This window comes from Phaenicophaeus curvirostris, chromosome Z (assembly GCF_032191515.1).
Source record: "Phaenicophaeus curvirostris isolate KB17595 chromosome Z, BPBGC_Pcur_1.0, whole genome shotgun sequence".
NCBI classification, from domain to species: Eukaryota; Metazoa; Chordata; class Aves; order Cuculiformes; family Cuculidae; genus Phaenicophaeus; species Phaenicophaeus curvirostris.
Window position 1 is genome coordinate 61,351,513 of NC_091431.1, and position 13,516 is coordinate 61,365,028.

The following is a 13,516-nucleotide window of genomic DNA, read 5'->3' on the forward strand; positions in this document are numbered from 1 at the left end:
TTGAATTCATGATAGCTCCAGCTCAACCTATACAGCTTATGTATTTAGAGGAAGAGGCCCATCATGTTTCTTCTCACCGAGAGATCCCTAAGCAACAGGCTTTGGCTTGTTGCCTCAGATAATGGAGGCTTCAGCTGTATCTGTAGCACAACTGACTTGACTCTGCTGGTGGAATGTTATGGGATAAAAATGCTAAAAATAACATTGTTTATAAGTTAAATCTTAATTAGATTTAATAAACCCTCTGCTCAGCGTTGCCAGTTTTACTGTAAGGAGTTTTTCAAGTGTCTCCCAAAGCTCTGTGTGTTCATGTGTGGGTAGGTGTGAAGATTTCTGACATGGAGGAGTTTTGGTAAACTCATCTTCCTTCCTTGGTTACTGGAAGTGAGACGCCACTAAAAGTGTATATCTGCATCCAAGCTAATAATCTTTGCCTCTCCTCTCAGTTGGCAAAGGAGAGAAACTGTCCCTTAGAGGACAGGATTTCTGTCTTCTTATGTAGACATCTAAAACCAGGCCAGACGACTCATGCCCTGATGGTGCCTGTCTTCCCCTGTTGACTGTGAAGGGAACCTAGGGGTGACTAGGTCAGAAACAAATATTTATGCCATAGATGTCTACAATTATTTTAAATTAATCCTACTTTTTCTATTTTAAAAATAGTGTGTGTGTGTGTATGTGTGTATATATTTCTTCAAATAAATTAACATATATATATGTGTGTATATATAAACTGCTAAAATTTAATTTCCAACACTGGATTGTTTGTCTTCTAGATTAGCAACATTTGTATTGCCATTTTTCAGGAAAAACTGGCTCTGTTTGCAAAAGAGCAAAGCTATTTGTGGGGCTTGGCACTATGATAGCTCAAGGTTAGAGACTGGCTCCCAAAACAGTGCTAAGCATCTAAGGACGTGTCTGTGTTTCCTTCCCACTACATGCTCTGTGAATTAGGAACCATCAAGCATCACTCACGTGGGTGGAAGAGACGAGCATGTCTGTGTGAGGCTCAGGTAGCCACTAGCAAAATAGGAATGGGATGATTTTAGTGCCTGTTTGTTACGATAAGGTTTGGAGCCTGTTGCTCCAGGACCTGCAATAAGCAAACCCAGTGGAAGGGAGACTTGTTGCCCACACATTGTTTTGTAAAGGGAGCCTGGTTGCCTTTTTCTTTATCCATTCCCTACTTAAGAGCCCTATTTCATCCAGTTGTTGAGAATCAGGAGTCTTCAGCCTGACACTAACAAGCTTTTTGGAAGCTGTTGCTCCCATAACTTGCAGAGCAACCAAGCCTTTCAATCAGCACCATCTTTAGCCAACTAAGTCATTTACCTGGAGTGTATAAGGACTTCAGGGCACCAAGCACTCTTACAGCCCAGGCCAGCTTCTCACTGGCCTCCCCCACCTTCCCATGGCCCAGAACCCTGTTGTAGCCCCCCAAGGCCATCAGGCCCTGCCCATGGGCCAATGTCCCAGTCTGTCCTTGGGCTGGCCCCATCCCCAGGGAGGTGCCCAGGGCTGGAGCTGCCTGCCCTGAGGGACCCCATGGAGCCCAGCGCACCCTAACAGGAGGGCGAAGAAGCACACATTCAGCTGTAAGTCATAAACCTGTCAGCAAGTGCAAACTTCTGATGATATTTTATTTACAGGCCATAAAATGCAGTTACTGGAGCCTTTCTCTACTGATCTCTGCTGCTGACATTTTTCTAAAATAATAAAATCAGTCTTCCTCTTCTATTAGATCTTTCCATGAGCATAGTGTCAATTGTGCAGGTGATGGCAGAGCCTTAATTTTCACACGGTCATGTCTAACTTTTCAGACAAATCAACTCCTAAAGCCATTACACGCGACTGATTGCAGGTTACCAGGAACCAGCTGGGAATTTCAGGCCCCTGATGAACAAGTAGGTCTCGTTAAGTGCTGCCTCAGAGAATTCAGGCCCTGGTCAATATGACCTGTGTGTTAAAACCCACTCAGGGAGAAAACAAACATCATTATGTGCTGCTTCCTCAGCTCAGTGGCTGTTTACTTGAGTCTCGGGAAGGCTTTCTGACATGACACTGCAAAGCAGCTGAACCATCCAGAGAGAACTGCAATTAACAGCAGAACAGAAATTAGAAGTTCCTGGAAATCAGCTTGGCTAGAGACAATTAAAACTTGTAGCAGAATAAACCATAACTAGTTGAAAACACCTGATAGTTTTTTTCCCTAATTTCCGTAATTAGTGTTTACAATGCACATGTAATCAGAGTGATGCAGATTATAACAAGGAGATGGCACAGGTGCCCCTGCCCATGTCTTTCTCCAAAAATGAGCCAATGGATAAGTTGCCAGCCACTCTGAGATGTGCAAGAGGAAGGTCCTGACTACATTGAAGCCTATCAGTGCCCCCCATGCCCACCACCAGAAGCTGTGATCTTTGCTGCCTGCCACCACCTGCTGCCTTCCAGGGCAGCTCAAGGGATAAATGTAATTTTGGACAAGGCAAGTCAGATCCTAATGCATCTGTATGACTACAACTGAAGTCTGCGGGTCAGAATATGTGGGGAAGTTTGGTGTTTCCATTCCTTGAGATTACTACCAAATGAGCTAAAAATAACCAGAAGACCCCAAATTGCTGTTCTAAAATAACCTATTAAAAGTGAACCATTCTTAGAGCCAGGGTGGTGTGATTGCAAGCCTGGGCACATGCCAGGTAGTGCTAAGTTGGATTATAAGAAAATGGTGGTCTTTGTTCAACAGGGACAGGTACCAGGAAAAATATCTATGCAAAATAAAGGAGCAAGGACAGAGAACCATGACACACACCTGTCAGGCTGCCAGATTCAACATGCATGCTTTATATTTCAGGAGGCAGAAACAAACTGGATTTGTGCAAAGTCTGGGGACTAAGGATTTTTTCCACTTAATTTTCAGTTTTTCTCTTCTGTTAAAAACAGCTCTGGAGACATCTATGTCCTTGTCAAAGTTGCAGAATAGACAAGAATGAAGTCACATTGCCAGTATTTGATTGAAAATGCCTAGAAGACCAGTAACACCTCTGTGTCCTGGTCCCTGTAACCATGACATTCATATGAACTGGGCTATTATGAAGTCTGCAGTAAAGAGTGGAAGTCCTGTAGGTATGACACTTGCTACCGCTGGGAAATTAATTAGGTGTAACATCCAAGTGCCTTGGCTTAGGACTCACATTTTCAAAGCTAAAGCCTGTCCTCAGATTCACAAAAGTTCTAACTGCTGGCTACAAAGATTCATACTGTATATACTGACTTGCTGATTTCGTTTGCTGAGGTTTGAAACATTGAGATAAGTCTGACAACTAAGTACTTCTCGTATGAAACCATTTCGGGAGCTACTGTTATTAGGAGCAATTATCCAAGAAATAAAAATTGTCTACCAAACAAATAGCACTTCAGAGTTGGATGTTAGCAGTGTGCTAATTTTCTGGAAGTGCTTCAGAACTTTTAGTTTATATAGCTGTTGACCTTAAAATGTAATTGCTTATGTTCAGGATATTTTTGCAGTGGGAATGCTCCAGTTGGAGTGGTTTTGGTCCTATGTCCCCAGAAGCAACAGAGTGGGGTCACTGTAACACTGCAGCCATTTCTGTCCTCAGTGGAGCAGCCTGGTTGCATCTGTGCTACTTAAATGAAAGACAGCCAGGTCATGGGCTTCAGGAGAGGGTACATGATTATCCTCTATGTTGAATTATTTAATGTTGTTTTAGTCTGTGCTAGCTACTCCTCCCCCAAAGAGAATTTGAGCCTAATTCAATGACTCACATGGGCCAACGACCGTTTCCAGCAAGACAACAGTTTCTGTGGCAAGGGGTGAGATAATTGGATGTGAACTGACCTATACCCTTTTGCCTCTGGGATGATTAAATGAGGCCTGTCCAGTTTTATTTATGGTTATAAGCACTAGATATTTGCCCTTTCCCAGGAACTCCTGGACTTGATTTACTTTATTTGCATGCCCGTATCTGTTTTGAAATTCTCTAACATGCACTAGGGACAGACAACAGTCAAAAGGGTCGGTGTTCAGGGACAGAGAAATGTTCCCATTTTTGAAGTATAAATGAAACTGGACAGTACAGTTTCAGGCATCTGGGACCTCTAAACAGGGATGGAAAGTCTTAAGATGCTAAGATCTTTTTTTCAGTATTGTCCAAAACCTCAAGCAATACCCCACGTGTTCCTTCAAGCTCTCTCAACTCAAACCTGTGTAGTCCAATACAAGATGGTATCATATTATCTATTAAAATAATTTCATATTCCTGGTTTATTTCACTAGGGAATAATTTCTGAATAAATACAGGTGAAAATCTGGGGTATTTTGTTAGCATTTTTGAATCCATAGTTGTTGTTTCTGAAAAATTCCTCTGACAGTTACTGTGTCAACATTAGTTGTGCAATGCTTTTATTTACTGTGTAACAGGGTGAGAACAGCAGTGGGTTTTCCTGTAAATGTGAAGTTTTGATACTTACAGGAATTTGGGCTTCTTGGAAAGGCGTTTCATCAGTGAGCTTCCATAAAATCGGTAGAGGATACAATGCAGAGAGGGGGGAAAAAAAACCCTATTCAGTAGATAAAGCCCCCAGTTATTGTGTACATAATGCCCCCTCATCCTCTTACTTCAGTCCATGTTCCAAGGATTAGAAGCATTCTGATTGCATCTTGGTGGAAGCTTTATGAAGAAAGACAATACCCAATATATTGGTACTGTGGGCAATGGTATGTACTGAAAAGATGGCAGTCCTACTATCAGGGAGATATCAGCATGTACATGTCCTAAGAGATCATCCAAATACATTGATGCTCACTCAACATATGGCACGCTTGATGTCTTTTTCCATTTAGAGAGGATTTGCAACAGCCTTTGCTGCTACATGCACCTGGACTAATTGTACAAGTAGAAGGCTGTAATCTGCTTTATGCATGTGACAGTCCTTATGTAAGCTCTCCTCATCATAAGGTTTGATCACCTGAATAACAGTTCTTGAAATATAAGAGTAGTGATTGTATTTGTTGGTTGCCCTTAGATCAATAAGGCCGGTAGTACAGGCAAGTTCAGTTGTTATCATACATTATGTAATTATTCAGGAAGCAAATATTTCAATGACTGTAAAAGTCTCAGTGTAATTCCTGTCAACAGAGAAATATAAAACCATGACTTTGCTTTACCAGAAGCTAGTAATCTAGTCTGTTTAAACTACTACTCAGCTCAAAATTACTACTTGCATTGTCATTGCTTCCCTCTTGCCAAATTTTAGTTTGCATGTTCACATTTAATGCAGTTGTTAGAGGCTTGAATATAATAAAAATCCATTTACAAAACTGCTGAAGTGAGTTGATACTATTTTTCTTTCTTGTTGTGGGGCAGGACCTCTGCCCACTGGCCCCTGAACACAAGAAGTGTGGAACACGTGCAGGAGAGAGGACCTGGAAGATGAGCCCTGGGTAGTTAACATGTGTCCTGAGTTTGGTCAAAAGATTCAGGGTGCCATCACCATCCTTCTGCTGGTCAGAAAAAAACTCTTCTGTGTTTGGCAGTAGAGAGAGAAAGAAATCAATAGCAGTTTATGCCCCTGCACCTCCATGTCATAAGCAGTAATCACTTGGCTGCTATTTACAATAGCATCTCATCTCAGTGAGCAATGTGGCAGAGCCATACAGTGCTGGAAATGGAACTGATCTGTAATAATGTTATGAATATGGTGATGCAATGGCTTTAGCTGGTGACAGGACCAGGGCAGGAGGCTATTGATTAAGCTTCTGATGGGGTTGCAGAGGGGACAAAGAAACTATGCAACAGATCCCAGATTGGAAAGAATGGGCAAAATCATCATATATAATTTATCCCCAGACAAATTGCAAGCATGTTTCATCAAGTTATGAACTTGCAAGGGAGAGACAAGAGTAGGATGAGCCCTATGAGAGCAGGAGTAGAAAAGTGGAAGTGTGCTTGATGAAAGCTGTTTAAAGAAGACTTTAACAGACCAGGAGATTCTCAGTGGCAGGGAAAATTACAAGTTGTAAATGTTGTTTACACTAGCTTTCTAATGTTTTCAAGTTAGGTTGTTCTTCAAAACATTTTTGTTTTATTTAGTGATGTTTTATTCAGGCAAGGCACTAAGCTGCTGATCTGCTTTTACCTGGGACGTCTCTGGCCAGGGCTGCAGGTCAGGGAGGGTTTCAAGAACCAAAACCTCCTATTCCACGTGTCTCACCCTGAGAGTTGGGGGATACCTATGTGTGCCAAGAGGTGAGTTCAAGGATCTATAAGAAGCACGCTGAGGATCTACAGTGAAAAAGGGATTTGTAAATGATAGCTCACACAGTGCTACAATTATTAGTTTAAAAACAGCAGGTTGGTGGACATTAATTGCTCTCCTTCGGTTAGTCTCTAGATGAACACTGGTCCCAAATCTTCTCCTTGTAGGCACAGTCCCATCTGTGAGGAAATTCTGAAGCTTCTCCCATGTCATTGTACAGGAAGAAAGAGTGTCAGGCGCATTTCAGGTGTTAATTTGCGCTCCAAGATTATTGAGAGGTACACCAGAAGAGCTTTATTCTTTCCTAAACTTCTGCTAGCTACTTGTCTGTTCTTCTTGGAACTATTACATATTTTACACTTAATCTGGGGACACTACTGCTCTGTGTCAGTCCCACTGTATCCTTTCAACTGTTTCTTCTGGGGCATCTCCTTCCTCCTTTACCACTTTTGTACAGACACGGAACTTGTCACAGGGCCATTTGAGGAGGAATCTATCTACCTGTGTTGCCCTTTCAATAGAGTTTGAACATGTCATTTAGCTTTTAACAACACGTAACTGAAGTTTAGAAGTCCTAAAGGTATTGATTCTTTAGTATTTTTCATAAAAATAGGCAGCTGGGCAGAAGAAGGTATCTCCTGTGTCTTTCCCAAGAGAGAAAGACACAGGAGGTATTCTTGTTTATCAGAGAATCTGTACTAAAAAATAAAAATCCTAGAAAATTGGAACATGATAGTGTTGTTGAAGAATTTTGTCCATGTTGCTGTTTTGTAAAGGTCTCTCCGCTGTAGCCTTGTACCTGCCACTCTGCACTAGGCAAGCCTTTTTTCTGAGCAGGCTCTAATGATACCTTCCAAATCACTGGCCTCAGATGATTCCATGACCCTGGCACATCAGTGTGGATAAGAAGTTTACTTTACTTTGATCTGCCACAGCATGGTTCAATTTCCCAACTGTTTTCTTTCTCTCAGCAGCTTCTTTACACGGTCATTTTTTTTTTAGTTGAATGTCTTTTGCAAAAATTCACCAGCTTGCTGTGAATATTCTCTTTGTTCTTTCTCCTTCTCTCTTCACACAATATACGAAACTGTTAGTCCCCCTACACACCCCTGGGAGTATCTCGTCTTATGATAACACAGTCAGATATTTAAAATATTGCATGAAAATTAACATTAAGATTCTCTCTCTTGGGACATGTATGCTTTGCAGGTCTCATTGGATCTGGCATCATAGACTGGGAAATCTGAAAGCAACGCAGAATGATGTTCTCAGTACCTTAAAAGAGCCCATTTCCCATACAAATTTGTTGTCTGCCAAAGCTCTACAGCTTTCTATTTCTGCTCTTCACAGTTCAGCTACCCAAAGCTCGGGCCATTTAATATCAAATTTCTCCCGAGTACCCTGACACATGTTCATGAGGCAAATGCACACCCAAAAGAATCATATGGTCATTAAGTCCAGGTAAAGCAAAGGGGTTTACCACTCTCTGCTAGGTAATTTTGATAAACTGACTGACTCCATGGAATCATGCTCCCCTCTTTGTTCTTCTCATCTAACTTTGTTTTCTCACAAAGAAAAAAATCCTTCAGTTCCCTGTTAATTTAACAACAGTATTTTGAAGAGGTGGACTGCAGTAACTGGGAATGCTTCCATACCGAAAGGACCCAAGTGTGGCCAGTAGATGTGCACACCGTAGGGATGAATGAACAATTAGACAGATTGTCAATCCAGCCAATTATTCTGTATGAACCTGGTTTTCATTCATAAAATAGTCACACTGCTTTGAAGAAACCTTCTACCTACTCTCCTTACTTTTTCCTCCCTCCCAAGCCGCATTAGACAGTCAGATGGATGCTTAAAAAAGCAAAACAAATAACCAAACTAAGAAACAAAACAAAAGGAAAAAAAAAACCAAGGCATCGTGTCTGTGCTAAAATGCTGTAAGTCAGATTATCAGGAGGGATGATGGAATTGAAATACTTTCTTTACCTGGGCAAATAAAAGCCTAAAAACAGCATGTGGCAGAAGTCAGACAGGGAAAGGACTGCAATTTTACAGCACAAAGGGGAGCAGACACCTGCTGGACACCCACAGGCAGACAACTAGAGGGAAAAGCGCCTGTGAGGTGTCTACTGGGTAGGAGCTGTCAACACTGAGAAGCAGGATGGAAGAAGATGAAATAGGTAATTAGAAAGAAAAAGGAGAGGAAAAGTATCCCTGTGAAGATTTAGGTGAGTTAGATAAAAAGTGAGATGTCAGGGACTGGATGAAGCATTTGCAATGTAGCCTTCATTAATATTTTGTCTGTCTTATTGCAGACTAATTTATTTCATGGACATGGAGATCTGCTCCTGCTGATGTATCAAGATGATTATCAGGCAACCTTATTATTTTTTGAACTGTTTCTTAAGCAGATATTCTCAACATTTCTTGAGACCCTGTGCTGGTTTTCTGCATCTCCCTGTGCTTGAAGACATAAATCATCAAGTCACTATTATTTCTGTACTATCTATCATGAAATTTCCCGGTGATTTTCTTTTGTCTCTAGCAGTTATGGAAGCTATTGCTATCCATTAGGCTCCTGGTCCAACCACATGTTGCACCAGTTGCCCCAAAAGAAAGGTTGGAAATTGTGGACAATGGAGTTGGGTGAAGCAAAGGGGGAAAACATCCAGCTGCTCTCCAGACATACTACTCCTGAGCAAACAATACTGAGGAAATAACTGATTACACTAATTTTATTTTACTTGTTTTCATCTATAAGCTAATCACAAAAAAATATGGTTTGCTTGAAAAACCAAAAAAGCGCCATTAAGTTCCAGACAGTGTAAAAATCAGGAGGTCTTTTCACTTAGTGCAGTAGCAGCCTTCTCCTCCCACACAACTGTCACAAGAGAGGGAGTATCCAAGAAAAAGCATGCTCCTGTTCGTGCTTAATCTTCATTTCCAGAACCATGGAAAGTAAAGATTTTCCAGCTTTTTCTGCCTAAGAGTAGGATTTCTGTGAGGAAGTTACAGGTACAAACACGACAGCCAAGAGAGGTGTTTTGTCTGGTATGTATTTATTGATAGTAAATAATAAAATCTGACACTTAAAAAGCATACAGGCATCACACTAATAGCACTGCACTTGCTTGACCATCAACTTGCTATCCAACCCTTTGTCCTTCTTTGCATCTGAGAATAGTCCGAAGGGACAGGACTGCCAGGACAGGCACCTGAATGGAATTGCAGTTTGTAAGTAAAAGTGTTGCTGTCTGACTACACTAGACAGGATACTTAGCTGTGTAAGGAAAGAGCATAAGCAACTTCTTTTATTCAGGAACAATCTTAGGAAATTATCCAAAGGTATCTCTGGGGGAACTGTATGCAGAGTTGTCTCCACTTCCATGAAGACAAACTTTCCCTAACAGCTGCCTTTGAGAAAGGTTTGCTGTGGTGTAAGACTTTTACATGCAACGGTCTGTAGGCGAATTGGTCTTGTCAAGAACATAAACGCATGTGACAAATGCATCCAAGTTACCTGCGCTAAGAAATGTAGCTCATGATGATTGTTATGACAATGTAAAATGGTGATTGTTTTTTGAAGTGATTCTGTATATGAGAAGCTGCAAGCAATAAGTCTTCTCATTACAATAAGCTGCCTTTACTATTACTGCACATTGTTTTGACCCTTAAGAGTTTCAACAACAGGTTCAGTGCTGTGGATACTGTTTGATCAGCTGAATAAGGCACAGTAGGAAGTAGCTACTTTATTAAAAGAGAAGAGTCATACCTCTTAAGCTTTTTTTTAAAATATAAATCTACTCAGTGCATGCGTTTGTGTGGCTTTAAGAAAGATGTATTTACAATGTCAGACACTGCAATCCATCACTATAAATGCTACTTTGTCAACGGCACTTCAGCAATACTTTTTAATTTTGATGGAAATGTGAAGCAAACTTGCCAGTGCTAAGTCAAGGCTTGAAGCAATAGCCCTATCATGAGCGGCAGCGGTGAGTGCAGCTCTGTCTATCAAAGAACCTTGGGCCCTGATTCACGGGCAACCAGAGCTGATGCATACAACCTCATCGGCTGCAGCGGACTTCACAACAGAGCTTAGGTTTGGAAGAGCAAGGTTTGAAGCATGTCCTGCCCAAGAGCTGACACACTTTGACATTTCCTGTGGCAATAAGCAAAATGAACCGCAACATATCTTATTTGCTCTATGTGTCACAGGGCCTTATGCTGACAAGTGTGACAGTCTGCCCCTGGCATTTAAGCCGCCCAGCCTCGCACTCGGTCATGGTCCGACGGGCAGCAGAGCCGCTCACTTCAGCACAGATCTGGATGCCTCCTTCATCACACAGCTTGTCTTCATCACAAACACAACTGCTGGATTGCGCTAAGCAAAAGCACAGAGGAAAAACACTCAGGACAGCAATCAACTCAAAAAAATCAGACTAAAATATTTCCAGCAAAAACTGTTAGAGGGACAGATATTTTCTGGAGGGTGCTCAGTACAAGAAAGCTATGAACCTGTTGGAGCAGGTCCAGAGGAGGGCCAGAAAAATTATCAGAGGGATGGAGCACCTCTCCTGTAAGGACAGGCTGAAAGGGTTAGGGCTGTTCAGCCTGGAGAACAACAGGCTCCAGGAGGACCTTATTGCAACCTTCCAGTACTTAAAGGGAACTTATAAGAAAGATGGGGACAGATTTAACAGGGCCTTTCAGAGACAGGATAAAGAGTAATGGTTTTAAAACAAAAGAAAGTAGATTCTGCCTACATAAAAGGAAGACATTTTTTATGATAAGAGTGGAGAAAAACTGGAACAGGTTGCCCAGACAGGTGGTAGGTGCTCCATCCCTGAAAACGTTCAAGGTCAGGTCAGAAGGGACTCTGAGCAACTTGATCTAGTTAAAGATGTCCCTGGTCAATTCAGATGACCTTTAAAGGTTCCTTCCAACTCAAACCATTCTATGGTTCTGTGATTCTTTTCCTAACTAGAAGTAACATTAGTTGATACTCAGGTTCAATGGAAAACTGGAAGTGGAAACACGTGGTGCACTGCTGAGGTTTCCTCTGCTTGGAGAGGCTGATAATGCCTGTGGGAAAAGCTGGCCCAAGGTACCTGAGATATTGTTCTCAAAGACTTCCCTGATGTTATTGGTTTAAGCAGTTAATGTATCTACTGCTCCAGAATCCAGATAACATTCAATGTGAGACACCTGTCCCTGGACAGCAATACACTGGTCATGCTGACATTTACAACAGGTAGCTTAATTTACATACAGCATGTTTCACTAAGATCAAAGGATCTACTCTTTAAAATAAATGTGCATAGTTGTATCAGTGATAACATACAAATAATCGGGTAAGAAGGTCCCATCTGAGTTTTATTTCCTGTAACTGTGTCTTTATTTTGGTGTTGTACATTTATTTTTTTTTGCCTGTGTTTGTCTCTGCTGAAGCTCCACTGTTTTCATTATCTTTTTTTGATATTATTTTTGTCTGTTCAACCCTGCTAGACAAAACAGATGAAGTCCTATCAGATAATCTTTTTTTATTTTCAAACTATGACAGTAACTGTGCCTCTATCTGGAGCCCTTCTAAAAACTTAATTTACTTCTTTGTCTTTCCACTTGGCAATCCTCCTTTAGGTGCAATGTGGTGTAGGACACTCAGGGAAATTAGATTAGAGAATCTAAAAACTTCACTACAGACAGATTGCAAAAGACTGGGGCTATTTGCTCTGAGGGAAGAGACTTTCACCTTTGATCGTAATACGAGAAACTGGGAATAAGAAAGGAAGTATAAACAAAAGTAAGTGGCTTTCCTAGACAGTATAGAATAAGGTATTCAACTTCTTGCCACAGGATACTGCTGGGGAAATAACTTCGCAAATTTCATGAAAGGCTTAGCTCTTCCTGTCAACAGTAAGGACTACCACAGTCACCATGTTTGGGAATTAAAAACAATTGGATACACTGAAAAGGAAGAGACCGAGCATTTTACCCAAAATTTCCAGAGGACCAACACGGTAACTCATGTAATGGTTACCAGGAATAATATTGTTCTGTAGAGAATGCATTTTGTCACAATATCTTAAGAGTTTTCTTTCCTGTGGCAGGAGCTTTTGGAGCTCCCTGCCATGTTTGGACATCAAACACTGGGCTAGCAGTTTGAACAGCTCAGCAGTGCGTCGTGCCTCTGCAAGAGTCTTGGGGATACCATACTAGGACAGAACTACAGCTAATATGTAACTGGGGATAAAGATTTAATTATGGTCATAGGAACAATTTCCCTTACAATTATGAAGAATTTCTTACCATCACATTTCTCCCAGGAACGGCATGATCCACATGATATTTCAGCTGCCTGAGGTATTTTGCAGTTTTCTGCATTAGTAAGAGAATATCTTCTGCCCATGCACTCCAAGGCATGCATCTTGCAAACCGTTAAGGCTGTGTTTCTCTTGGATCTTTGATCTGTAGCACAGATGTCCAGGGAAGGACTGAGAATAAAAGTAATGATTGTGCTATTTAAATGTGCTTTATCTCGATACCTCTTAGAAGGAGCTGAAGGAGTGAAAAACATTCAGGGCCCAGTTCCAATTTCCTTGTTCACTGAAGTACATCCTATGAGTGAATTAAAGGAACTCGAGACATAGACATGTGAGTAATTCAGACTCTTTCCTTTTCCACAGGTTGCTGCACATCAGCAGAGCCAGGATCTGTCCTCTCTGAAGGACAGAGATATTACTGGTTCTGACCTCGATTATTCTCTGTTACTCATGCATGCACCTAAGTATACACACAGAAAACATTTCATACACATTTAATGATATATACACAGACATCTATATGTTAAAATATTTTATTAGTATTTCTTAATTATAATACATTAGAATATGCTTAAAGACATTTTCTTTGCTGTCCTTTAAAAGCCTCAGCTTTTACTGAATAAAATTCAAAGATCCAACATCAGAGATGAAAGATCTTTCTGGAAACATGTATACATCTCCACAGAAAATGTATGAAAAATCTGCTCTATTAATCCAGGGAATTTTCTTGTTTATTTCTTGAAATTCAGATATTATTCTAAGACCAACAAAAGTTAGCTTATAAAAGTGGTGATAACAATTCTTGGACAACCTTGAACAGTGTTTGCTTTGGGAACAATTCCAGGAAGTCAGCATTTGTGTTCATGCTAAGAGTGCATAGGAGGAGGGAAAAGTCCTTCCATTATTTCTGGATTTTA

The 13,516-nt window shown here is 41.0% G+C and overlaps 1 protein-coding gene across 1 annotated transcript in view; it reads right to left on the reverse strand.

Annotated features, from left to right (window-relative positions):
- Positions 1-9,319: 9,319 nt before the first annotated feature.
- Positions 9,320-13,516, reverse strand: part of C7 (complement C7) — a 29,853-nt gene continuing 25,656 nt past the window's right edge. The window contains exons 17-18 of the mRNA XM_069880096.1: positions 12,586-12,770; positions 9,320-10,660 (exon numbers count right to left, since the gene is read on the reverse strand). Of these exons, the coding sequence (XP_069736197.1) occupies positions 10,482-10,660; positions 12,586-12,770 (364 nt within the window). The 3' untranslated portion in view covers positions 9,320-10,481. The remainder of the gene's footprint in view (positions 10,661-12,585; positions 12,771-13,516) is intronic.